Raw genomic sequence first — 27,619 nt, 5'->3', positions numbered from 1 at the left:
TCAGTTACTGGATGGAAAGGTCCTTCAAGGCAGTACCGTATCTTAGGGTTTTTAATATGCCAGATATCCTGGATAATTTGTGGCATATTAATATTTAATTGATATGTGGCCAATAATATTTAATTGATTAACCTCCTCTACATAACTGAATGTTTAAACAGATTTGGTTAAAAATAAGATATATCAACATTAAGTTAATGTTAAGATAACCAAAAGTTTTATACAGTTTGTTACATTTTCAAATAAAGCAAATTTTGGAAGTCAAAAGCCATGTAACTTTTTTTTTGTTCATATTCATTTAACATGAGACTACAGAAGTCTTAGAAAAGTTGAGGCAATGTGAAACAAAATCACCCCAACCAGTTGCTTTGAAACCAGTAATCTTCACAAATAAAATAATTGTTATAAAAAAATTAAATAGTATTTAAGTAAAAAGAAAAACTCTGCCTGAAACAATCTTTCTTTACCTCTCAGTTCTCTTCTAAAAACTGTGTGGTCAATCCCTATTTACTCTTTGGATCTTAGCTTAGATTTTATTTCCTCCAGGCTTTCTTCTCCTCAACCCAAATTGGGTATCACTCCTATCTACTCCAGGAACAGCCCATACTTCATTTGTCTAGGACAACATTTTTTTTTTACAACAAATTGTAATTACCAGTTTACTTACATATGTGCATAATGAGAGCAAAAAACCTTCTCTCTGTTAACAGTGGTATCGTGAGCACTTAGTTTAAATAATATGGCACTGGTTCATAAATTAATGAACATAAATTAATGAGACAGTGTTACTTAGACACTATATAAACTATAAAAGAACATCAACTGTCCATTTTTCCAGATTTGTGCCTAATCTACTAAAAGAATCTGAAAACTAGACAAGCATGCATGGGTCATTTAAGAGTTAAAAAAAAGTATAAAAAAGTAGTATAAATGATGAGATGTAAGGGTAAAAGTAGAGAAATGAAATTAGGGAAACCTTAGGGAGGTCAGCGGGGGGCAGAATGGGTCAGCAAAGAGAAGGATCAGTAGATGTAGATCAAATTACTTTTGGATCTTCAGGGAATATGTTGTCCACCAGGCGTTTGTAGCGAGGACGCAAAGCGGAACAGCAGCAGCATACTCCTGTTTAAAAAAGAAAACAAGAAATATAGAGATTATTAATATTGTAAACTGACCTGGAAATTAAAGTTTCTGAATATTAATAGGCTATATAAAATACAAAGTTCAAACTGTCACAAATAAAGACATACAAATGTAATCAATGATTAAGAAAAGACAAAGTTAAATTTCTTATCCTTACTCCAAAGACACGCAGCTTCTAAGAATTTTTATGTAACATGCATACACATCCTGCCAAATTCATCTGACAAAGTGAAAACATCATCCGTGCCCCCTTTACCTCCTTTCTGATGTCATCTCCCCACAACTCCGACATACCCCCACCCACCTGTCCCAATCCACTCTACTCCAGCCACAGTGGTCTCCCGGCTAATTCTAACCAGCTAGGCCCCCTCCTTTGGATCTTAGCTCTCACTGTTCCCTCTGCCTGAGGCATGCCCAAGTATCTACTAACAGCTCTAATAACTCTGTCACCTTCTTCAATTCTTCATCTATGCCTCTCTGACCACCCTTACCCTGCTCTACCTTCTTTTTCACATAGCACTTATCACCTAACACATTAAATAAACTTTCTATTGTGTTTACTGGTCCTCATTTGTGCCCCCTCACCAGGACAAACTCAGATGAAGGCAGGGATTATTGTTTTGCTCACTGATGAATCCCAAACAACTGAAATAATCTAAAAACACTTCAGATCAACATTAATACTGACACTGAAATAAATTAAAATCAAATATGTATTAAGCACACAAGCACTGAGCCAGGTCCTGTATTGCAATGATGAAAGAAGCTTATAACCTGAAAAGAAGATTAAGTGAGTATTTAGTGAACACTAATGCAAAGCCAAATATAGTAAATTCAAGTTGTTAGCATGGCACAGACTGGCCATACATCTAAAAAACAAGTCCTAATGCCTCAAGTTTACTATAAGAATGGGAAACTTTGTTATTTTCAATAAGAAAGATTCTTAATAAGCTATTAAGTTTCACTTACATTAATATTTCTGATGTTATACACTATACACTGCTTTTAGTTTAAAAGAGCTTGAAATATAAATGTAAGATTGGAATGCAAACAATGTCCAGTTCCCACTTTTGGGAAGCTTAGGTTTACCAGGAGAGACAGATAAGCAAATGGTGAAGTGTCTAGTGGACAGCCATGGGTTTAAAGAACACGGGCTTTGGAATAGACAGATCGGAAGTTCATCAGTCTCCCTCCGTCCAGCTGGGCTGGGTGGGTTACTTTGTCTTACTACACTCAAGTTTCCCCATCAGTAAAAATAGATGTAATAATGCCTTCTTCATAATAATGAGAATTAAATAAAATTGTAGATAAAGCTCTTATTAAGCAAGCACTCAATAAAATGGTAGCTATTATTAGTAATGCAGTAAGAGGAGTATTACAATCAGGGTAAGCAGATGATGATCAAGGGCCCTTAAGATAGGATTTCCAATAGCATAAAAATCTTTGTTGTAAGCCCATAATTTAAAAATCACAATAAATTTTACATATGGTTCACAACCATAACTGTATCAGTAGCAGGAGAGACAATTACCATTTTCTGAAGATGACGTGTGCAGCACTGTACTAAGGATGTTACAACATTATTCACTCACTCCTATAGCAACTCTCTGAGGGTTATGATCATCTCCATTGGATAAGTGAGGAGACCAGCTTAGAGAGGCCAATTTCGTCCAGTAACACCCAGCTGGGGAGGATCTGAGGAACTGCAATTCCAACCCAGACGTGATAATTTCAAAGAGTAACTGCCACACTAAACTCAAGCACCAGCAAATTTCTAAATTACTTTAAATATTTTAACCTTCTATAAATCATGACCAATGAACATAATTGCAGAAATGTGTGTGCCTAACAGATGAGGGATGCAGTGCCATATAGGGAAATAAACGATCACAGTGAGTTTCTCAGAAGGCCCAACACAAAACAAAAACACCTTTTTGACCACTTACTAAAAATAAAAAACTACCCACTATAAAGAAGGCATATAGGTTAAAATTTTTCATTTACAATTTCAGGTTTTTATAAAATTATATCAAAGACAATGTAAAGTTGAAATAACTGGCAATAATAATCACAAAAGAAATTACTAGACGTTTAAATAAATAAGAATACTCTACTTATAAATATTACAAGAACAAGTAAAATAAAATCATTGGACCTACTCAAGTATAGAAATGTAGGTGACTCCCTTGTTGAAGTAAATTCATAAGGCTTTTCGAGTTCAGCTGCAGGTACCTGAACATAGTCCTTCATGTTGTATCAGACTATTTTCTAGTAGATCTTTCTGACTCTAGATCCTTTGACCTACTGTTCAGCAAGTGCCTAGTTCACTTTACTTCTAATTAATTAGCAGAGGGCACAGAAGTACTGTAACTTATCTAACTTGTCACTGACATCAAATATAAAGCTATCAAGAACTTGATAATATCCATATCAAGTTCTGCTAGCAAAGCCAACTAGCTTAAATAAGATACTATTAAAGTACTTATATTGCTGGCTTAATAAAAGTAGGTTTTTCATACAGGTTAAATAAGAAAGCAAGCCTACTTATACCCCCTTTTCTTAAGGCATTCCTTTAGTTCCTCCTCATCCTAGCTTCTGATCCCTTCCAACAAACTCACTTGGGTCCCAAAACTAATATATTTTTGACCTCTTCCCAACTTCCTCTTTCCCAAAAGAAAAAAAAAGGGGGGGGGGGGGATAAGCATATCACAGAAAGTCTCTAACAACTGGCAAGTCTAAGCAATATAAATTCTTCCTTTAAATTTAATTCTATATTGCAGTTCTTTTCCCCAATTGTATGTCTAGTGCCTTTGCAGTGTTTGTCACCTAGGAAATATTCAATAAATACTATTATCAGTAAAAATAAATTAATTCCAGCACATAAAAGAGAAAACTATCCACTATTCTCCTCCTACAGCATGTGGAATTCAGAACTCTGATTATGATACACTAGAAGAATATGAAATAGGAAGGCTCAAGTGGGATAACTTTGGGAAAATAGAATTTAGACACAGTGGATAAATTATAACCAAAAAAGTGCCAGGCTGAATATTATAGTAGTGTACACATAGGCTCAGGAGTAATCTATTCAATACAGCTCTCTGAGCCTTAGTCAGTGAACAAGAAAATCCTACTACCTACTTCTCACAGTTAAGGGTATTAAATTAATAATACATAAAAAGTGCCTGGAGTGTAGAAGCCACCTAAACACACTTAGTAAGCTTTTTTTTATGAGTAAATTTTACATACTCCTGAAGTAACATTTCTTTAAAGACATCTGTGATATTGTGAAATATATATTTGGTCTTCCCATTTCCTAACAAATAGCTTCTGATAGCCTTAGGTTCTCCAAAGTGCCAAGTGTCATTGTGCATACTAATGAGTTGACTGATGGTTGGGGGCTCAAGGATAGCTTCTGGTGTGGGTTAGTCACAGTAAAGACCAAGGCATGACCAGAGGATGGGGACTTTCAGCCACAACCCCTAACTTCTAAGGATGTGGGAGGCGCTGATAGTTAAGTTGGTTACGGGTGGCCAATGATTTAATTAATTGCACCTTTATAGTGAAGCCTCTATAAAAAAAAAAAACCAAAAAGACTGGGTGTGGATGGGCTTCCAGGTGGCTGGACACATGGAAGTTCCCGGAGGGTGACTTACCTGGAGCAAATATATATAGAAGCTCCTCACTCCTTCTCCCATACTTGGACCTATGCATCTTTTCCATCTGGCTGTTCATCTGTCTCCTTCCTAATAGCCTTTATAATAAACTGGTAAATGTAAGTAAAGTATTTCCCTAAGTTCTGTGAGCCACTCTAGAAAATTAGCTGAGCCCAAGGAGGGAGTGTGGGAATCCTGATTTATAGCTAGCAGAAGCACAGGTAAAACAACCTGGGGCTTCCAACTGGCATCTTGAGAGACAGACAGAGACAGAGAGAGTGTGTGTGTGTGTATGTGAGTGTGTGTGTGTGCTGGGGAGGAGGGGGGCGGGGGGAGGCAGTCCTGTGGGACACAGCCCTCAACCTGTGGGCTGTGACACCACCTCCAGGTAAATATTGCTAAGAACTGAATTACGTTAGAGGACACCCAGCTGGGGAACCGCTGGCTTGGTGCTTAGGGAAAATCTCCCACACATCTGATCATAGAAGCGTTCAGTGTTGTGACAGTATAGTAGAAGCAGCAAGCAGTTTGTTTTTTCCACTCAACACCCCAAGAAAATTCTTCTCCTTTGCTCCCCTAACATCATTCTCATATAGATTCAGCAATGCCTCTTAGTCCCTAAACAGTAGTGATGCCAATTGACCTCTAGAAGAGGAAACATCCTCCTCCTTCGAAAATGAGGTATTAGAGCTAATTTCCAATCCATCCTGTCTCAAAGAGGCATTCATAGAAGGACTTGAGCAGCTGCATAGAGAAACTCAAGGTGAAGCTGATAGTGTGGATTAGGCACGCAGGCATTCAAAGGTACTAGGAGAATTCTGAATACTGGGAACCAATATTGTAAGTGGTTGGTTGACCAGTGAGTACTTCTGGATTGTGATAACATTTGCTTTCCTATGCAACTCTATAAATTTGGGGACTTGGATCATTAAAAAAAAAAAAAGACCCCTTTAAAAATAAGCAACTTCCACTTTCAAGGGACTATATTATTCAATGATAATTTAACTGGAAATATTGATGTCTCCACTACTAACTGCCACCATGCCACTGGCTACTTGAGATAAAGCTATCCTCCAAAACAAAAATGCTTAGTAACACTGTCACTGGAGATGAAGAATGCTTAGATTGTATTAATATAATATTATGGAAACTGTATGGCTTTGAATTAAGTTTGTTTCATAATCTATAAAAGCATACAATAAGAGTATCTATACGTTCTATGTAGCAATTCTCTCATTTAATTCTTACATGTAACAATAGAAATTCACTGACTCACTAGATTTGTATGGCTCACTAGATTTCACACTTTTAAATGACAGTGCCTAAGATTACTGGAGTTTGGTCCTTCATGCCCTCATTATATATTTCTATCATAGCACCTGTAACAATCTACTGCTCTTATTTACATATATGTGTCTGTCTTCACCACCAGAATATGAATCCCTCAAATGCAAAGCCCATATATCTTACTCATTGTTATACATGTGAGGCATAAAGCAGACATTTATAAAAATGCTTTTTCCTAAATAAATAAGGAAACAAAATATAAAGTGAGTTTAACATCTGCTCCTATATGCTATAAAAATCAATAAAGTACACTGTCCACCATAAAACACTAAATAAGTGCCAGAATGATATGATTTTTCCAATAAACAGATGACAATGTCAAATGAATCACTTTGAACAATTCATGCTTTATTTTTAGGTCTAGCAGAGGCCACCAGTAATCAAGGTGAAAAGAGACGGACTTTCTATTAGAAGATTTTAAAAATTAACCACTTCAAGAACTCTAGCTCTGTGGTGTCCAAAACCCTTTAAAAGAGTCTGCCTCACATATATTCCCTCCAAGGTTAAAACTAAAAGTCAAGTTACTCATTCAGTTGATGTCATAACAAGACATTTACTTCATACAATCAAAAATATTTAGCAATATTACAGTTCCACTCACACATATCCTTTCCAGGTACCAAAATAATTTACATATGTGTGTATGTGTGTGTATATACACATACATGTAATATGCAGTAAAGCTAAATATGTATGTGTACTGCATATTATCATACTTATCAGAAAAAAATTAAATATTACTCAACAGAGCTACCCAAAGAGCAATACACATACACACACACACACACACATTATATATAATTCTGTATTTATATATATATATATACACACACACATACACACATGTATTATCTATAAAGCCTGTAATATAGGTGTTATTTTAGCACACTATGCTACAAATGACAACTACAAGGACTTAAAAGGTGACTACATACTTTAAAAGACAAAGGTTTAAAAATTAAGTTTTAAAACAAAAGTTGGACATTTTAGGACAAAGGCTCTCCAATGTCAAATAGACTGCGTGGCCGTAAGCACCACAGAGGTTCAGAGGAGAGAGAAAACAACTTGTGGCTAAAGTGAAAAGAGGTTTTACCAAGGACATGGAACTTGAACTGGATACTGAGGACTACCGTGAAGAACGAGTAAGACTGAACTATAGGAATAAACTAGAGACAGTAAAGGACAACTGTAATCAAATGGAACAACACAAGCAACACTAGGCAGGATGGCACATGGGAAAAACAAAATGCATATTCTAGTGTCCCAGAGCTTTGAAAGAAAAGTGGGACAAATGAAAAGAGTTTGGTGACTAATTAGATATGGGGTCAAAAGAAAGGGAACAAAATTATCTTCAGAAAAGTGTTCCTTTTAAAAGGATTTTAATCCATTAGAGGAGTATTTTATTACATGATTCTTTCCACATATAATCGTATACCTTCTCTCCTTTCAGTCTCAATTTCACTACTTGTTTTTAATTCCTAGGCACATAAACCTTATGGAAAAGAGGACAACAAAAAGTAAATAGAATTAAAGCTCCAAATCTGTTTTAAAAGATGGTCTTCTCCTTACATTGCAATACTTTGCTCTATAACAGGCATAACACAGACCAAACTCTTGTACACTTCTCCAAACAATTGTGGGAAACTGTAGAAAAAAAAACAGCACCTTTTTTTCCTGAGGCAATTAACTGGTTTATATCTGATTTTTTCCCACTATTACAATTTTTAATTTAAAAAGTTTTAATTTTAGACATTATCCTACTTATTAGTAATAATTGACTTACATGTCAATTTAACTTTATTGTGTATTACCATATTTATTGGAAAAAAATTAAATATTACTCAGCAGAGTTACGCAAAGACAAGAGCAATAAAATACAGAATAATCCCGGCTTTTGGAAAATATTATTCTGAGAGATTTCATTCGAAAAGCTTCTAGAATCATCATTTGAAAAAAAATTAACACAAATATTAAAATCAGATAATATAATTCCCTTTTCATTTCATCTGATCCTGGCTTAGTTCGCAAAATAGGAAACAACCCAATGGATGAAAGAGAAACCAGAGCTGCAACCAGGAGAGAAAAGTACTCATACCTCTGCCCCACCACTGTACAACACTGCATGGTTCATCCCTATTTTCAAGACCATCTCCCTGGACCCTGCATGTCACTGACCATCTTCAATGTGCTCAGGGGGAAAAGTCTTGGCAAGAAGACTATACCACCCCAGTGTCCCAATCTACAGAGGTAAGTAATCAAATGATGCAAAAATAAAAACTGAAACAGTAAGTGATTCCTTTTTTAATATACAAAAGATTGACTAATGTCTTCTACAATGTCAGTAGTACTCTTAGAATTAAAAAAAGAACATTTTCATTGTTGTAACTGTTTTTTTAAAAAGATGTAAGCAGTGACTTTCTTCTTTAATGCAAACCATAGTACTATCACATTGAAATTTACTTTGCATAATTAATATGTTTTAGAAGAGCGTAGTAATTATGTAGTGGTCTAAGACAATGTTAGGGATCATGATTAAGAGGGAGAAAAACAGAGGAAAGGCGTAAGGCAAATCAGACTATCCACAATTTATAATGGAACTGAGAGTGAATTTATAATAGTACTAAGCACTAACATGTTCTAAGAGTCCTACTAAAATGCAGTCTAACAAAAGCAGTTGTTGGCAAAAATAAAAGTGTTTCCCTATATTTGTAGGGAAACAGTTGGTAAAGTCATTATGGAGACAGTTTCCATTTATAGAGTACATTTCAACCAATCAATCGATATCTTTGGAGCTTGCTATAGGAACTTACTTCCATGTCTCAGAGAAAATCTTGGTAAATACACAAAGTAACAAAGCTAGCCAACATGTATAGGAGTATTTTACCTTAAAAACTGAGATCTGTGTTTCTGGTAACAGCTTCCTTTAATACTAAGAGGACAAAAGAAACTGAACTTACAGCTTCCCTTTTATCAGCCTATTTATAAGCTAAATATTTCCTGTAAAGGACTTTTAACAACCTGAATAAATATTCATGGAACACCAAGGAACATTGTTAAATGTCTTTTTGAAAACTGCTTTTGTTATATCAATGCTTGAACATAAGCTAATGACCCAGGAACTGTCTGTCACTGATTTCTAAACCATTTTAAAAGAAGAAATTATTTTGAGACAACTAAAACCTTCTATAGTTTAAAAATACTATTAAGGTAAATTAAAAATTCCACATACAAAACAGAAAAATTCTCATAAAAAATAAAGACACCTCAAATTAGGGGGTCTCCAAAATACTCACAATTAGAAATCAAAATACAGAAAGAACCAATAACATTAGTACAACAAAAAATGGGATTGTGGCAAGAATATGTGAAGGCAAGAACTCAACTTGCAAATCACTTATTTACATGATTTCAAGCTTCAGAGGAATTTATATAATTTGGCATTTTGAGAGTGGCTGGGGGGTGCTATCATTAATTATGCCAGGATCAGTGGCATAAACTTTGACCACCCCAGGCAAACCAGGAGCCAGGATAATCCTACTTATTCTCCTGCGTATTGGAACATGTCTAAAGGTATCAAATAGTCAATTTTCAGCTACAGCTGCAAAATGAAGAAAAGCAGCAACAATCCAGTCAGGGCAGATAAAGATAAAGACAAAAAGAAACATGGAAGACCAGTAAAACAAATGAAAAACCCTAAGATGTTACCTGGCTTTTTTTCATATATAATAACTATAACCATAATACCATGTATCAAATAATGCAACAATTTTTATAGAAAGCTCATTTACTCAACATTTGTAATGAAAATGTTTTATAAAATGTCTACCACATATAAGGCATTGTGAAATTTGCAAATATTCATACAACTGGTTCCTGATACCAAGAAGTTTTATATCAAGATTGTAAGAAACCAACATTACAGAAAACAAAATACACAGTTCCTTTACTAAAAACAAAGCTAGATGCAAACAAAATAATAATAATAGGAAATGACTGGATTTACCCTCAGTCTTTGGGTATAACTATATATACCTAATTATACTGATTTGCCTATCAAACGTTTAACATTAACACATCTCTAAGAAACAATTACCACAACTTCTAACTCCCTAACAAAATCAACATTCATAAAAATCTTCTCTGTTTGTATTTATTCTTTAATCATACAAGGTTGCCTTGGAATAAATACAATCAAAGCAAACTATGTTTCCATAGTACAATGCTTCTCTAAGGGTGGCCTATGAGCTCTCTGAAGAAGAATCTTCTAGAGTACTTTTAAAAGTGAATACTCTCTGCCCCCAACCCAGGACCTTCTGAATCAATCCCTGGGATGGGATACCAGAATTCCTCTTTCTAAAAATAAGCCTCCCCCTCCCACCATGGCCCTCATGCACACTCACATTCATTCGGGAGCCACTGCTCTAAAGAACCACTCCCCTTGTATAATGATGTAGAGAATTTAGCATATGACTTTTTCTTATTGTGTACTTCAGGTATTCGGGAAACCGTCCTTATCTAAGTTATGCAATAGGTAAGTTATAATATAGGCTGCACCTCATAAGATCATCTTTTATATTACAATAACTGAATCATAAATAGCACTATAAAGAACCAGGAGACCAAATGAGTGAGAAAAATAATGAATGTTATGACATTCAGAAAAGACTTCACAGGAGATGCTGATGTGATAAAGACCTATCACTGGCAACAGGGAGCTGGTATTTGTGGCTAAGACCACTAGAATTTCCCCATTATTTTCAAATGCTGCCACCAGACCTCATTAGGGAGTAGATTTTCTAAGTAACTTGTATAAATGAATACTTGGCAGACTCATGTCAGAAATAAATCAGGACTAAACCCTAAGCCAAATATTTCAAGTATAGTAAAGGAAAAGTGAAATTATCATGATCAAATTTTCCACGTTTTTCTAAAACATGACCAGACCTTTGAAATTTCTCTTAAGATTGTGCTGATATGTTTCTCCGCATTTCATTCCATCGTGTTCTTAAAATTATCAGTCCTTGGGAATTATTTTACATGCAATGGCCAGAGAACAGGTTATACCTTTGGATAAACTATTCTATTCATCTGTTCCTATCTTCCCTAGAGAAGACTTCTGCTATAAGAGGAAAAGTGACTTATTTTACTCATCAGTCTGGAAAAAGGAACCTAGTAGGCTCTAAAACATAAGCACCAAATCTATATCTGCACCATCTGCACAATGTCCACCCAGCATATGGTAAGAGCTCAATATCTATTTGTTCAATGAATGAATAAACAACCTCTTAAGAGTTTCTCCTTCAGATCTGCAGTCTGCAATTCATTCTTCCTGCTTATAAGCATACCTGGGTCTGGAAGCGTGTATCTTTACACGATCTCCATGGAGTTATAGGGAAGTTTGAATCAATGTGCCTTCCTTGCAAAAGGCTTGGTCAATGTGTTTGCTCTGCTAATTTGGGGTGTCCCTCAGATACATCATTGGAAAGTTTAGATTTGGAGGAAAAGTAATAGAAAGACTGGTAATGGACAAAGATCAAGATGCATTCTCCAACCCAGCTTTACTAGCAGTAAAACTGATATTTTGACTTGCTTCAGACTGACTCCTATATTTCTGTATTTCAGTTGGTTCTAAACTCAGAGAGGGACAAAGGTGAAACTGCCACCCTCTGAAAACCAAAAAACAGATGTGCCTCAGAAATATACATAATTGGGAAAAACAATACCCAATCTCATGTATTCTTTTAACAAGCATTTAGTGAAGCCTACCATGCCCTAGGCACTAAACTAAATGTAGGGAATACAAATACAGGCCACAATCCCTGGCCTTTTAGTAGCTCGTAATCTGGTGGGAAAAGATAATCACATACAGAAAGAATTATCTCTGTGATAACAACTATCACAGGTTGCTATGGGATGATAGCTAATGGGATAACAAACCTTTCTGCAAGAAGTAATGACTAAATTAAGTCTTGAAGAAAAAGCAGAAATTAGGCAAAGAGGAGAGGATTATTATTCCCAGGCAAAAGGAGCCACATCTATTAAGGCTCTTTAGAGGTTTAAACAATGTGGTTTTAATTTGAAAGTAAGCATAAAGTTCTGCAACATGAGAAAAATGCCTAGGCAAACTTGCAGGAAGCTGACTTGGAAACAACTGAGTATAGAAGGTAAAGAGGAGGAGATAGGAAAGTTTGGACAACTGGTTGGATGCTGGTGTCACTGACCAACAAGGAACACAAGAGGATACACGCTGGGGTAAAAGGAGGATATCAAGAAGAGAGAATGAATTCTGTTTTGAACATATTAAATTTAAGGTAAACTTGAAGGTGGGATATCCTGTAGCAGACAATTGATCTAAACTAGAAACAAATTTAAAAACCAAAAGCATTTAAGTGATAGCAAAAGCAAATCTGCTGAGATCACTAAAGGCAAATAGCAGACTTAGAGAATCCTGAGGGAAGAAAACATTTAAGGGATGATCGGCACAATAAGAGCAGAAAGAGAAGACCTCTGAATAAATAGAAAGAAAATTATAAAAGGATCGTGTTAGAAAATGCGAAGAATAATTTTTCAAATACTGTACTTTTTACAAAAATACCAATCACACAAATAAGATACATGGACTTCAAAAAATGCTCCAGTAATGAGGAAACATCAGAAAAAGAAATTAAGAACATTTTAAATGCAAGTAAAAAGGAAAACACGATTTTACAATGATGTAATTTAAAATTTCGAAATGGACTAAATATTGTGACCAAAATAAATCACAACAGTGGCAGTTTCAGAATACCCAGACTGAAAATCATTGTTCTATAGACATCTGACATGGAAAAAAGAGAAACTGATAACATAGTTTACAACAAGATTATAACTTATTATTTAGGTAATATAAAATTTCCTTATGAGGATTTACTAATTTATTGCTACTTTAATCAGCTTTTGGCAAGATAAAAGTCTGCTATCTAAAATACAGAATTTAAGATTACATTTTATAATTTCTAGTAAATGTTGAAGGATAAAATAATTGATTAGAATAACAACAAAAGGAAAGTTTGATGATAAATATCTGAAGAAAAAAACTGTATAATGTCTGCAGAGACCCCACCCTTCATTTAGCATTTAATGTCGAACATATGAGAAAAGCAGAGATTTCTTCTAACAGGATCAAGAACTGGGCAACTGTCTTATTCTTATAATACACACAGTAACAGAAGTTCCACATTTGAGGCATTCTTCCAGGGGAGACATTCAAAGAACATTTTAAGTATTTCATGACTAGTCAACCAATCAATTAGGTTTATAAGGTACTTAACTACATGCAAAGTGCCAGGAATGCAACATGTATGTCTTCAAGAAGTTCCCAAACTAGAAAGACTAAAATTCAAAAAATTCTAGTTGTCAGATTTCATTTTCCATTGTCAGAAGACAATTTTAAGATTATAGCTGAAGAATTACTATCAATGCTTGCAAAATCATGATGAACAGGAAGTTCTAAAAGGATGGGAATTTACAAGGCTTTCACAGTTCATCACATCTATATCTGTTCTTTAACTTGTTTCCAGGTAGTTTCATAAGGGAAGGGCTTTTCTCATTCATCTTTTTATACTCTCACTTTTTAACTTTTTGGTTTTTTTTTCTAAAATAATAAATGATAATTCAATTTCCAGTAAGTGAAGAGACAAAAGAAGTTGTAAATTGTAAATGAACAAACTCAATGCCAAAAAATTAACTGATAGCTGGTAACTGATTGGCACACACATTATGGTTCCTAAAAAAATGCCTTGCTAAAAACCATTTCATTTTGTATACGAGTATATGTATGACCACCTTATAACCATGTAATGCTATACCGATTTTGCTGACCATGTTCACTTCTGTGTCTAAAATCATATTAGCACCAAATAATCACCTAAAATAACAATATTTAACTTTTCACGCAGCAATTTTTTGATGTAGGGTGTGACAACACTTTAATGGTCAGAGTTCTCAGGTTTGGGGAACAGTAACCTAGAGGAAGATTCTAGTCACCGCCACAAAGCTCTGCATTTAGTACTTTTGCTTAATAATCTGATAGCTTGGATACCGAGCAAATAGGCAATGTTGTCTGCCACATTACAAAGAAAGGCAGTGGCAAACTAACCTGTATGAAGAATAGGCCAGGCTTCTGCTCATGTTGTCCCTGTCTTCAGCCAACTTACCTCCCAGCTTCAGCCCAGCATTATTCTTCAAGTTGTCCTTAACCATGACCTAAAGCCAGGCAGGTGCTACTCTCTCTGCTACCACGATCATTACCATTTGGGTTAATAACTTATTGATCTATTTTTCTCAAGAGGTCTATAAGCTCCTCAAGGGCAGAGCTGTGGTTTATTCATTTTTGAAAGACTCACAGGGTGAAATGTTACATTGAGAATGAATCCAGAAATGACTGATAAGAAAGTCCACAGTTACAATGTACATCTTTCCCCTCCATGAAAGAAAAATGCAACCTTGGAAATGTGAAGTCCTCACTAATATATTAGACTAAAATATTAATCATTTTATAAGTTGCAATCAGTTATAGTCAAAATGCTATAACAAAAAATGAAAACAGCATTTGACTCCCACACTTAAAGTACCTAGAAAGTTTAAACTGATTATCATAAAAACTAGCTGGACACGGTGGCACACACTCATAGCCCGTTACTCGGGAGGCTAAGGAGGGAGGATCACCTGAGCCCAGGAGATTGAGGTTGCAGTGAGCTACAATCATGCCACAGAGCTCCAGCCTGAGCAACAGAGCAAGATCCTTTCTCAAAAAAAAAAAAACCCTCCAAAATTAAAAAAAAAAAACAACAACTTACAGGTGTGTTTCTTGAGCTATAAAGTAAATAAATTTTGGCAGTCAGTAGACACATATCTTAAAATGTAATTTTTAGTATCTAGCACCCACATATGCCATTATAGGTCATTTTGCATCACTGTGCCACAATAAACCTTTGACCACACAAAATAAGAAGATACAATTTTTTTTTATTTCTTCAATTTCGTCATTTTTGATATGGTTCTTGTGTTTAAAATATGCTACTTTTACACCCAAAAAAGTAATAATTTCAGTCTGTTAATTTTAACTATATAGTACATCACAGACATTTACAAAGAAATTAAATTTGAAATCATAGACAATACAAACGGTTTTTTAAAGTCACCATAATACATTCCGAAACTCTATGACTAATATACTGCATTTCTTGATCAATGAATTAGCCTTTGAGACAGCAATTCATTTAATATTTGAAGTATATTGCTTATAATTTTTACAACATGAAGCTAGTCTTCTCATCTTTTTTTTTCTAGTCTTACAACACAATAAAGCTAATAATCAACTATAACCCTATAACAGATTTTAACTATTTTATTCACTGACTGATCTGGCTTTAGCCTTGATAGTGTGATTACTGACCTTGTTGCATTTATTTTAAAACTCAAAAAAATATATAATAATATTAGAATAAAATAATCTAGCCACAATGAATACCAACATTAGCCTGGCATATTCATTATTGTATACACTACTGTTCTGTTTTAGGCCTTAGCAAAATTTGGGAGGGGGATAATTATTTTAACAACTGTGAAGGAAAACACAGGATCAGGGACAAAGTACAGGAAGGAGATCTTTCTACTAAAATCCAATTTAAGGCAACTTTACCTAAAAGCACTCACTATACTTAATATAGCATAAAGAATTATCTTTTAAAAATTATAATCAGGTCTTCACAGAGAGAAGACCTTATTAAAAAAAAATTACTTCCCTCTGCCACAGGAAACATATTACTAAGAACTTCCTCATTCAGATTTTTGCAGAAGCCAGTATATTTGTATCATTTTTATGCTTTTGTGTTTTCACATTTAATGTCCTCAAATCAAATCAAGATAATTTCTTCATAATCATTTTTATATAATTCTCTGGATGCTCTTCATCACACATTATTGATCGGAAATGGAGTGCAATGCATTACCTGCCTGCAAGAGCTAAGTAGGTATCCTACTGATAATTGAAGGACATTTTGCCCCACTTCATAGATTCTGCAAAAATGAACTGCTGTTGAATTTAACTAACTGCACAGATTGTGGTGTATTTGAAGGCTACTAAGAACAATGTATAATGCATAACAAAAACCTTCATTATTTTAGTTACAAAATGCTTAGCAGAGGATGTATCACATAGTAAATGTTAAAATATCAGATATTACTCAAATATTTAAAGGACATCATGTGAAAAAGGGACTAGTCTGTGATATCCTCAAAGGACCGAACCTGGATGTAAATATATTCCTGAGACTCAAACCAGAGGTTAGACTAAGGAACCTCTCTAAGGTTCATTCTATCAAGCACATGACATTCCAACTCAAATGCAAACAAACATTAACTAATTTTTGTTGAAAGTAGTATATAAGGTACTGTGGAAGATAAAGAAAAAACCGTAATGGAAAATATTATCTAACAAGAACTTACATGCTTGAAAGGATAGAAGGACCCACCTATAAACAATATAAATAAAATATAAGAGAAATGAGAAAAATCGAAGTCTAGAAAAGCTTCTTAGAAGATGTAAAAGACGAGCTCAGCCAAGCACGAACACGAAATGAGTAGAACAGATTATTTCTTACAGACCAGAAGATGAAAAGACTTTTGAGTTGGATTGATTAGGACAAGTTTCTCCTTTCAAGAAATCTGAGCTTTGAGCTAGCCTTTGAAGAAAGGAAGAAAATGAACAGAGGGAACAGAGTATTCCAGGAAGGCTGAGGGAAACAGGATGTTCTGGAGTAATAAAATGACTAACCCAGATGAACTGCAGATTTAGCTCTGGGGCCTAGAGAAGAATCAGAAAGATAAATTAGCAGTAGCTGTACAAGCATATATGCCAATATATACTTCTCTCTCCTCAAAACTTTAGATAACCTTGTACATATACATGGATGTTAAGCCTTAGCAGTAGCTGTACAAGCATATATGCCAATATATACTTCTCTCTCCTCAAAACTTTAGATAACCTTGTACATATACTAAGCCTGGACTTTGTAAGCACTGTAAACAACTCAAAATGTTAGAGTAGGGCAGTAGCATGATGAAAACACTGTAATTATGTGATTAGTCTTTTCACGTGTCAAAGGATAAAAAAATTACTTGGTGAAAAAATTAAAGATAGTTATATTAACAACTATGAAGAAAAATGCCGAGTCAAGGACAAATAATTAGATATTTATTAATGTTATTTCTGAGTATATAAAAATACTGAAAGGGGTATGCAGAAATAGTTCCTTCGGCATAAAATGCTAATAATCATACTTTGGTAATAAATGATCTCTACACTGGTCCTTAATTCTCATGAGAAACAATCTAATAAGCATTCATTTTATGATCTAAGAAGTATCTAAACAGCAGGTCTTAGCAAGATACAGCAATTACAGTAAGTATCAGGGACTTACTGATAAGTCCCTGATACTAAGTCTCTGATACTAAGTAGCACAAGCTAAACGTCAAAAATGCCAATCACAGTGCTGCGGGCTTTTAAATTTTAATTGCTTAAAAAAAGAAACTAAATTTACCAATGCCAATTTCAAACTGTTTCATTCATCTTCGCTTAGTTCTGTTACCACTTCTTTGTAAGCCAAAGGACACTGCTTCCTACTGAAAGCTGAAGAGACAAATGTTTTGGTAAGAAGCAGTTCTTCTGAGTGCGCACTGGCAAGTAAGTTTAAGCGGGGGATTGTGACTCAGCTAATGCTGGTTCCTAACTTTTCTCATTTTAATATTTTGATACTTTCCTTCTGAATTAACTTGCCATTCAGGTGACAAGAAAGCCTACTGAAGTTCTTGGTAAATAAAACACTTTATACTAAAACGAGATGAATCTTTAAAGTTCAAACCTAGACTCAGAATAACAACATTTTATTCTTCCTAAGAAGTCATCTGAAATGTGGCATTTCCAATTTGTCAAAAAAAAAAAAAAAAACCAACCCTGACATTTTCCCAGATGCCTTTTTAAAGGCCGTGAAGTTTACACAGAGCAAAATGAACACATTAGAAAGAATGAGTACAAAACATTTTATTATATGTCACACAAACATTGAGAATAGAAAAGATAATTAATATAGTATCCACAATTAGACAATTTAAAAGATAGTTCCTTCAATGCATACCCACAAAAACTCAAATCACTTATTTTAAAAAGTATACATGATCAATGGCTTATTTTAGCTTTATACTCACACATGCCAACATATTTTAAACAGTAAAGCCACATAATACTTTGCCAAAATAAGGATCTCCCCAATTTATTTATGCTTCATGGATAGGCCAGTCTTGGAGGTGAACCTATGCACAATCTCTACCTTTTCAGCATTACTTCCCAATAAAGCATAACATTTTTCACAGGAAAACCTGTGAATACACCTTTCAAATCAAGTCTCAAACGTTTTCATTCCAATGCATGTGCTCACACCATTCATTCTGTGGAGAACATTGCTGTCTCAACAGAAAGTGTTATTAATAATAAGCATTCAGTAGTAAGTCAATATGCATTCCAATTACAAAAAAGTTCCTGCAGATAAAATCTATTATAAGTTATAAAACAGAAAGTTCAACAATTTTAAATACAGCTTATGATACTGAGTTGGTAAAGAAAACAAGAAACCAAAAACAACCTAAGAATTTCCAACAAACTGCTGAAACAGAAGGACAAAGAGTGAAAACATGAAGCACGATTATTTACCTGGAAAACTAAGGCAATAGGTTAACATGCAGGAAAGTGGGAGGGTTCTCAGCTGTCACACTCAAGTACATTAATGCGTGGAAACAAGGCTGTCCATTTACTAGTCAGAATAACTGGAGAATTTAAGAGAGAAATTAACAGTAAATGGGATTTTAAGAAGCAATGGACAAGTGTTGTGGGTTGAATTACGTTCCCCAAAACAATATGTTTAAGTCCTAACCCCAGTAAAGGCTGAATTAACCTTATCAAAAATGCTTGAGACCAGAAGCGTTTCAGAATTTTTATTTTTTTTTTTATTTAATGGTACTTGCAGAATACATACTAGTTGAGTATCCCTAATAAAAAAATCTGATATTCAAATTGCTCCAAAGAGCATTTCTTTTGAGTGCTCAAAAAGGAGCTCAAAAGTTTCAAATTTGGGGGCATTTTAGATTTTCAGGTTAGGAATATTCAACCTATACCTGCCATTGTGACTTTATTTGGAAATGGGGTCTTTCCAGATATAATCACGATGAGGTCATACTGGATTAGGGTAAGCCCTAAATTCAGTGACTGGTATCCTTATAAGAAAAAAGAAAGATATAGATACACACAAGAAGGCTGCATGAAGACAGCGGAAGAGATTGGAATTATTTTGCCACAAGCCAAGGAACTCCAAGGACTACAGTAAATACCAGAAGCTGGAAGAGGCAAAAAAGTATTCTTCCCTAGAGCCTTCATAAGAATGATCCTGCCCAAACCTTGATTTTGGATTTCTGGACTCCAGAACTGTGAGAGAAAAAATATTCTGTTGTCTTAAGCCACCCAGTTTGTGCTACCTTGTTATGGTAGCCCTAGAAAACTAATACACGTAAGATTTCGTACAACATGTACACCAGCAAATTCTATATTTAGTAGATATGTACCATTCTGAAACCAGTTTAAATGCCAAAATGACTTTAGGTCAGCCTCCAGAGAATTTAACTCCTTCCTTGATATTTCAGTCACTCAAACTCAAACATTCCTCCCTCATCTCAATAGTAACATACAAAGTAACTAAGACAAGGAAATAAGGAATTTTTGTTCAATTTTACCAATTTTTTTCAAGTGCTACATACACTTCACTTAAGTTTAGGTAAATGAATGTCTGGTCTCAGTAAAAGCAAAAAGATTATACCATGAATTTACATCAAAGTTTAATAAATACGCACAATTAATAAAAAGGAAAATGCTGCAAGTAAAAGTCTGTTTCATTCTCATGTCTGATATATCTCTGTTATGGATTAAATTGTGTCCTTTCAAAATTCATATGTTAAAGTCATAATTTCCAGTGCCTCAGAAAGTGACCATATCTAGAGAGAGGGGAGTCTTTGTAGTAGTAATCAAGTTAGGATAGGGCCATTGGGGTAGGTCCTAATCCAGTATGACTAGTATTCTTATAAAAAGGAGAAATTTAGAGACAGACACACATAGAGTCAGAACTCCAGGTAGATGGCTATCTAAAAGCCAGGGAGATCCCTGGAACAGATCCTTCCTTCACAGCCCTCACAAAGAACCCACCCTGCCAACACCTTGATTTCTGAGGTCTACCCTCCAGAATAGTGAGACAATAAATATCTGTTGTATAAATCATCCAGTTCGTTGCACTTTGTTACAGCAGCTCAGCAAACTAATACACCAAATTCTAATCCAAGTGTTTTTCAAAAGCACAAAATCTGGCTTCATGGATATTGTGCAAACACAGTGGAAAATCAGAAGACTTAACCAAATGACAACAAGATCCAATCTATTCCAGGAATTCCCTGCTCCTATCTATCCCTCATCTACTAGTCTGATTCTTTCAAAATGTATTTAGCAAATATTTGAGTGTTCACTAAATTCTAGGTTTGGTCTTATTTAATGCTCAGAATGACCCTATGAGGTAGGTATTGATATTTACACTTTACAAATAGAGAATCAGAAAGACAATAATATCCCCAAGACCATACAACAAGAAGTATGGAGCATGGATCTCGTTAAGGGCCTCTAAGCCTGTACTCTCAACACTTTATACACTATACTGCCTTTCTGAGAAAGTTCTTTTTGGAAAAAAAAAAAAAAATCTGAACTGTCTACTTTGGAAACTAAAGCAACGTAGTCAAAATATTGCGCAGCTGCCAAAAAATTATACAATTACTGCCACTGCTCTCCAGATGTACAAAACTTAAGTCAGATGGTAGAGAATGGGGAAGTGACACCCTGCTTGAGAATCTGTCATATTAAGAAACTTACCACTTCTAGAAGTTATCTTCTTTTCCTATCATAGGTTACTCTGAGCTAAAAAATGTCCCTAAGAATACAAGAACATGTGAGAAAGAAAAAAGAAGCCTTTTATGCTGTTAGAGGGTCTACATAAGAAGTTCCTGGTAAACTCCCTGCATACCAAGACCACAAGCAAGAGCTACAGGGAGGACTTTGCTGTCCTTGCTACATGCACATCTTAGGAAAAGGGGACAGAACGTTTTTACTTTACAAACTCACAGCCAAATGGCCATTGCTGCTTAGGGTCTAGAATGTCTTAAAGTTTCCACCCACAGTGCACTGTGCACTGAAGTTTCAGCTTACAATAACAAAGCACTCCGGCACAAGTGTTCCAAAACTGACAAGGAAAATAATGGAAATATTTTTACATAATCTTTCACAAAATCCTAGCAGCAAATCCATCCCCAAGCAAAATCCAGTTTTGAAGCTAAGGCCCATTTTTATTTTGTAAAAGTAAGGTGAGAATCCTCTGCCGTACTGTAACTTCAGCATGCAGAAAAGTCCATTTACTCTTTCCTGCACATATTAAAATGCTTGTCACTATAGTAATCTGATACTGGAAGCTTTCAGGTTTTTACACTTAAATATAATATAATATATATATAAAATCCAGAAATAAATGTATCTTTACAATTAAAAGGTTAAAAAGAACTGGGATTTCAGAGTCTTTCGTTTTCACGAGTCTCCTAATACTTACTAAAGCGTGAGTCCTAATGAACCAAAATCTAGGGAGAAGAAAAGGTAGAGCATCTGAAAATTCACATTTGTTAAAAGTATCGATTCAGGTGATTTCCCAGGGATTTTGTTTAATGTAAAAATTAAGTCTCTCCATATCGTTAAAACAGGTAAATTTTTTTTTTTTTAGACGGAGTCTTGCTCTGTCGCCCAGGCTGGAGTGCAGTGGTGAAATCTCGGCTCACTGCAAGCTCCGCCTCCTGAGTTCATGCCATTCTCCTGCCTCAGCCTCCTGAGTACCTGGGACTATAGGCGCCCGCCACCATACCCGGCTAATTTTTTGTATTTTTAGTAGAGACGGGGTTTCACTGTGTTAGCCAGGATGGTCTCTATTTCCTGACCTCGTGATCCGCCCGCCTCGACCTCCCAAAGTGCTGGGATTACAGGCGTGAGCCACCGCGCCCAGTCAAAACAGGTAAATTTTATGGTATGCAAATTATATCTCAATAAAGCTGTTTTAAACATCAATCATTTGCTTCGGTATACTTACTGTGACCTTAATATGCATTAGTAACACTAAGGTCACAGTTTAAAATTCTACTAGACTATTGTCCAAAATGAAAAGCTGAATATGGGGGAAAAAAAGATAGGTTTAGGGCTTTCTGCAGATTTTTAGCTAAGCTTTTAAAAAAAAAATCACTGACAAAGGACAGTGTCTGCTTAAACAATGTAAGGCACCATAGTTTAGGAAAACCCCTAGATCAAAAAATATTAGTTTGTTACCATTATGAGCATAAGAATCTATCACGGGCAATGACTAGGATCTTTCTTAGCTAACCAAGTTGGTTTGAGTTACTTTAATTAAAAGTCCTCTAAATAATTCACAAATAGGATATGAGTTATCTCAGGCAAAATTAAAACAGCTTTAAAACCCTAACTACTTAAATTTTTTAAAAAAATTTATTTCCTCATTAGTCACAGAGCAACAAAAGTGTTAAATCTGTAGGAGTGTTTGTAACTTCCAAAATTATTTTTAGAGGAAATACATTTAATATACCAACAGCATTGATTCTTCTTATAGATTCCATAACACCCACAGCATCTACGCCATATGTTAGAGATTTTCATTTGAACTGAGATGATTACATTTTCTGATTCAACAGTAACTGAAAAGATAAGTAGCAGTCTAATTACATATCTAAATAAAATATATATTTTAAGTGATTTCTCTATCCAACATTTGAAGATAGCAACATATAACACAGGATTTGCTGAGTAGGACTAGTTAAGTAAAATGTTCAATTAAAAAATTATTCTACTAATTTAAACATTCAAAGTTCAATGCCTGATATATTCTCTCCAATCTTCCAACTAAAACCAAGAAACCCTAAACATTTTATACTCACTCTATACATGCAATTATCGTAACACAAAGTCAAAAGCTTAAGACTTCTTTAAATTTTAACCTATTCTTTTTTTTTTTTTTTTTTTGAGACAGAGTCTCGCTCTGTCACCTAGGCTGGAGTGCAGTGGTGTGATTCCGGCTCACTGCGACCTCCACCTTCCGGGTTCATGTGATTCTCCTGCTTCAGCCTCCTGAGTAGCTGGAATTGCAGGCATGCGCCACCACGTCCAGCTAATTTTCGCATTTTTAGTAGAGACGGGGTTTCACCATGTTGGTCAGGCTGGTCTCAACCTCTTGACCTCATGATCCGCCCGCCTCTGCCTCCCAAAGTGCTGGGATTACAGGAGTGAGCCACTGTGCCAGGCACCTATTCTTTTTATTTATCACAAACACACACTGTGGTCACAACATGAACAAGGTATTTTTATGTTAATCATATGCCTCTAAGAAGAAAATCAAATCTTTTCTAATCAATATTCTTAAATGGCTCATAAACCAAAATCTGATGCTACCCTAAGAATTCAATGTATTACCAACTGACAAAATTACCTCAAGTTCAAAGATAAGAGTTACTACTACTGATGCATGGAAAAAAAAACAAACCAACCAGTTGTTTTGTAGCATTATACACAAAGAACCTGGAAATCTGTATACATTTGTATAATTCATTTTATTACTGCAACTATAAAAATAAACTTAATTTACTCTTACAAATTAAAAGAATCAATAGAACATTATCTCACCTCTCTGCAAATACTTAAAAGTATTTAGCAGGATTGAATTACTGTGCAACTTTAGATGAAAATATTAAGAACGGTTGAAACAACTGCCATAAAACTGCTTTTGCCAAAAGCAAAGCACCCAAACCACACTTAATTATACTCAACCCTCTCTAATCTTCTCTGAACCACTGTACAAAATACTTTTAAAATTGTTAATCCCTTAATCAGCAGGTTGCTGTACTCTATCAGGACAGGCTGAACAATATTTCTGTGTTGCTGAAAAGAGAGAATAGAGCCTGTTTACTGTGTCAGACCAAGTAGATGCCGAGAAACCAATGGATGGGGAGGAAAGGAGAACAGTATTCACTGTATAAGGGGAAAGAAAGCTTACTGAAAACTCCAAGAGCTGACTGATACTCTCAGGTGACAGCTCAAGTCTCTAATGTCCCTCAGTTCCTTGTGTGAATAAAGCAGTTTCCCAGCAACTCTGCATAAACATTACATCTGCTGCCTGCAAATCATTCAATTGTTTCACAAATACACATTATTATGATTCTCAAGATGGCAAGGGGTTGATAAATTACTAACAGTTTAGTTCTATATTATTTATTTTAGCTTACATATGTGGAGCCACCCTAATTTCTACTTGCAAACTGCACAATTTACAGTTTACATCCTCTCACCCAATTATAACTTGACAATCACCTCCCCCAGCTAGAAAGCTGTGAAAAGACAGTTTAGGCCAGACTTATAGGACAGAACTGCCATGGCTGAGACACAACAATTGTTCTTAAGTCCTAAAGCTTAAAAAAAAGTGTTTCATAAATTACCTTTATTGTCATCATATCAGATCAAACTGTAAGAGATTGTCCAGTGTTTCTGCTTCTTGCTACATTGGAATATTCAAATGCTACTAAAAATAAGTGTGAGTCATTTGAGTCTTGCATAACTCTCATCCTGCAAACATTCGTTGCAATGGTATTTGTTTAAAAAATGACCCACCTGCTCCCTCTTTGGTTCCTGTGCCTCACTCCATCTTTAAATAAACATGTTCCTCAAGAGTTTGCCCTCGGCTTCTTTAGCCTCTACACAACCTATCCTTTAGTAATTTTATGCACTATTATTCCTACAAACATAACCTGAATGTCTTTAAGGCACTATACTCATCATATCCTAAAATGGACTCATCTTCCATCTCAATTTCCCCAAACTGCTCCTCCTCCAAAAAGTCCCTGTAGCAAACCAGAACCATTCACCCAAATGATAAAGCCAGAATCCTGAGTAAATCCTTACTCCCCTTTCTCCCTCAATCCTTTGATCCAATTAATCCTATCAATTGTATTTCCTCAAAAGTATTCACATTTGTTCGCTGCAGTACTTCCTACAACCACCATCCAAGTCCAAAGCCCACCAATTAGACTACTGTATTTTAACAACCTCTAACTGCTCTCCCTCCAGCCTCACTTACATGTTTTCATAGCAACTTGTGTTTCTTTTTTTTAGTAACATCTATTACATTTCTTTGACTCACTCTATAAACAAACATTGAATGTGTGCCATGGTCCAGACGCTACCAAAACTACAAACACAGCAGTAGAGGAAAGAAACCATAGGCCCTCTAAAGCTCCCTGTCTCATCAGTCTAACTACGTGCTGAGCACCTTTCTTCCCCATCAGACCAAGATCCATGAAGGCAGGGACGACGCCCCTGTTGGTGTCCATATGTCCTGTATGAGGATAGCGCTGTATCCTCAGTGTCTAGCATAATAAATGACACATAGCATTCAATAAATATGTGAATAAAAGACAAAATTACCATGTGCATGTGTGCACACATATACAGCCTTAAATTCTTCACCTTCCCCAGCACTGTCTCACTTAAACTGCTTCATGGTTATTTCCACCTGCATAATTCATCTCAAACATTTTCCCCAATCCAGCATTTCTCCTTTGACCACTGTATCTGTACTATATTTTAAGGCACTCGGATTTAGAAAGCTGTCCTCCACTCATCTTCCCCTTGCTCTCTTCTTCCAATCAGAGGTGCAGTCTCACCCCTGGGCTGCCAATACAGCCATTCTAATCGTGCTTGCCATTCTCTGTGTTATAGCAATTTATACCCTTCTACAAATAAGGTAAACTTTTTGAAGCTACTGACTGCTTTATTCACTTCTGTATTCTCCAGCCAGCAGTGCCTTACAAATGTAGGCCCAAAAATATTTGCTAAGAGAAATCCAACAGGAAAACAAGAAAAATTGAAAGAACATTTGTGATTCTAGGAACATACTGACAGTACCTATGACTGAAATGACTACAAGAAGAGATTATAAAATCTCCAATCTTGGAGATCATGAGAGCAAAACAGGTGAGGCACTATCAACTAAATAGTCTTTATTTTTGCCTCTAGGTTCCCGAGCTATTGATTATAAAACAGCTTAAATTCTTGTCAGAGGGCATATTCTAATATCTAATACTATAAACCTCAAACTTTTAAAAAGTAGCCAACATTATTTCCCTACTGAAACCAAATGCAGAATGTCACAAATAAGAGATAAAAATAGAGCTGCTCCACTATTCACAATAGCAAAGACATGGAATCAACCTAAATACCTATCAATGACAGACTGGATAAAGAAAACGTGGTGTATATATACCATGGAATACTATGCAGCCATAATAAAGAAGGAGATACTGTCTTTTGTGGGAACAGATGGAGCTGGAGGCTATTATCCTTAGCAAACTGACATAGGAACAGAAAACCAAACACCACATTCTTATTTATAAGTGGCAGCCAAATGATGAGAACTCATGGACACAAAGAAGGGAACACTGGACACTGGGGCCCACTTGAGGATGGAGGGTCGGGAAAAGGGAGAGGAGCAGAAAAAAAAAAAACTACTGGGTGCTAGGCTTAGTACCTGGGTGCAATAATATTACAATAATACAATAGTATTACAACAATCCCCTGCGACATGAGTTTACTTATTAACTAACCTGTAAATGTACCCATCAACCTAAAATAAAAGTTAAAAAAAAACAGAACTGCTCCAGCTGAAGCTGGTCAGATAGAGAGGGCCACCTGCACAGTCTTGTCGGGATCCTTCCCATACAACAGTCCTTATTATACTCTGTGGAAGAAATTTTGAAAACTTGGCTCTAAAAGCTCAAGCTTCCCTTGGGCCACTCTCACTGATTGTATTCATCAATGCGGGTCAAGAGTAACATGGAATCCTCAGGAACCAACAATGAGGATGCTGTGCCAGGGGAAGAAGCTTCTGTATAGGTATTAGAAATAGAACTGTCCTGGGGCAGATACCCCCATCACTGGAAGACCAAAGAAGCAAGATGGAACCAAGGGAAAAGGGGTCATGACAAGTCACTTAAGTGTGCTTCCAATTTGAGTTGTGAAATGAAAAGTAATTGGACCTCTGAAATTCACATACTCCAGTCCAGCTAAGAAAACAGGAGAAGCCATAGGGACTTAGAGCCAGAATCTTAGGTGTTATACATTTGGCCGGAGTGTCCTCCCTGCTGTAGATGCCCTTCTAGAGCCAGCTGCAGCAGCCGGTGGGATGATAATGCAAGAACTGACAACCTGCTGATTCTAACAACATGTTCATAAAGCATTTGCACCTCTAAAGCAC

The 27,619-nt window shown here is 35.6% G+C and overlaps 1 protein-coding gene across 6 annotated transcripts in view; it reads right to left on the bottom strand.

The window, feature by feature from the left end:
* Positions 1 to 27,619, bottom strand: part of EFR3A (EFR3 homolog A) — a 110,313-nt gene that overhangs the window by 72,454 nt on the left and 10,240 nt on the right. For 4 of the 6 annotated variants that reach the window (XM_030794966.1, XM_030794961.1, XM_030794962.1 and 1 more), the window contains exon 2: positions 1,046 to 1,122. In XM_030794966.1, coding sequence (XP_030650826.1) covers positions 1,046 to 1,122 — 77 coding nt within the window. Of the gene's footprint in view, positions 1 to 976; positions 1,123 to 27,619 lie in introns of all 6 variants that reach the window. The other 2 variants (XM_030794965.1, XM_030794963.1) reach the window with 1 other exon arrangement.

This window comes from Nomascus leucogenys, chromosome 16 (assembly GCF_006542625.1).
Source record: "Nomascus leucogenys isolate Asia chromosome 16, Asia_NLE_v1, whole genome shotgun sequence".
Classification (NCBI taxonomy): Eukaryota; Metazoa; Chordata; class Mammalia; order Primates; family Hylobatidae; genus Nomascus; species Nomascus leucogenys.
The sequence above is the reverse complement of the archived record's forward strand: the minus strand, read 5'-3'. Positions and strand labels throughout refer to the sequence as shown.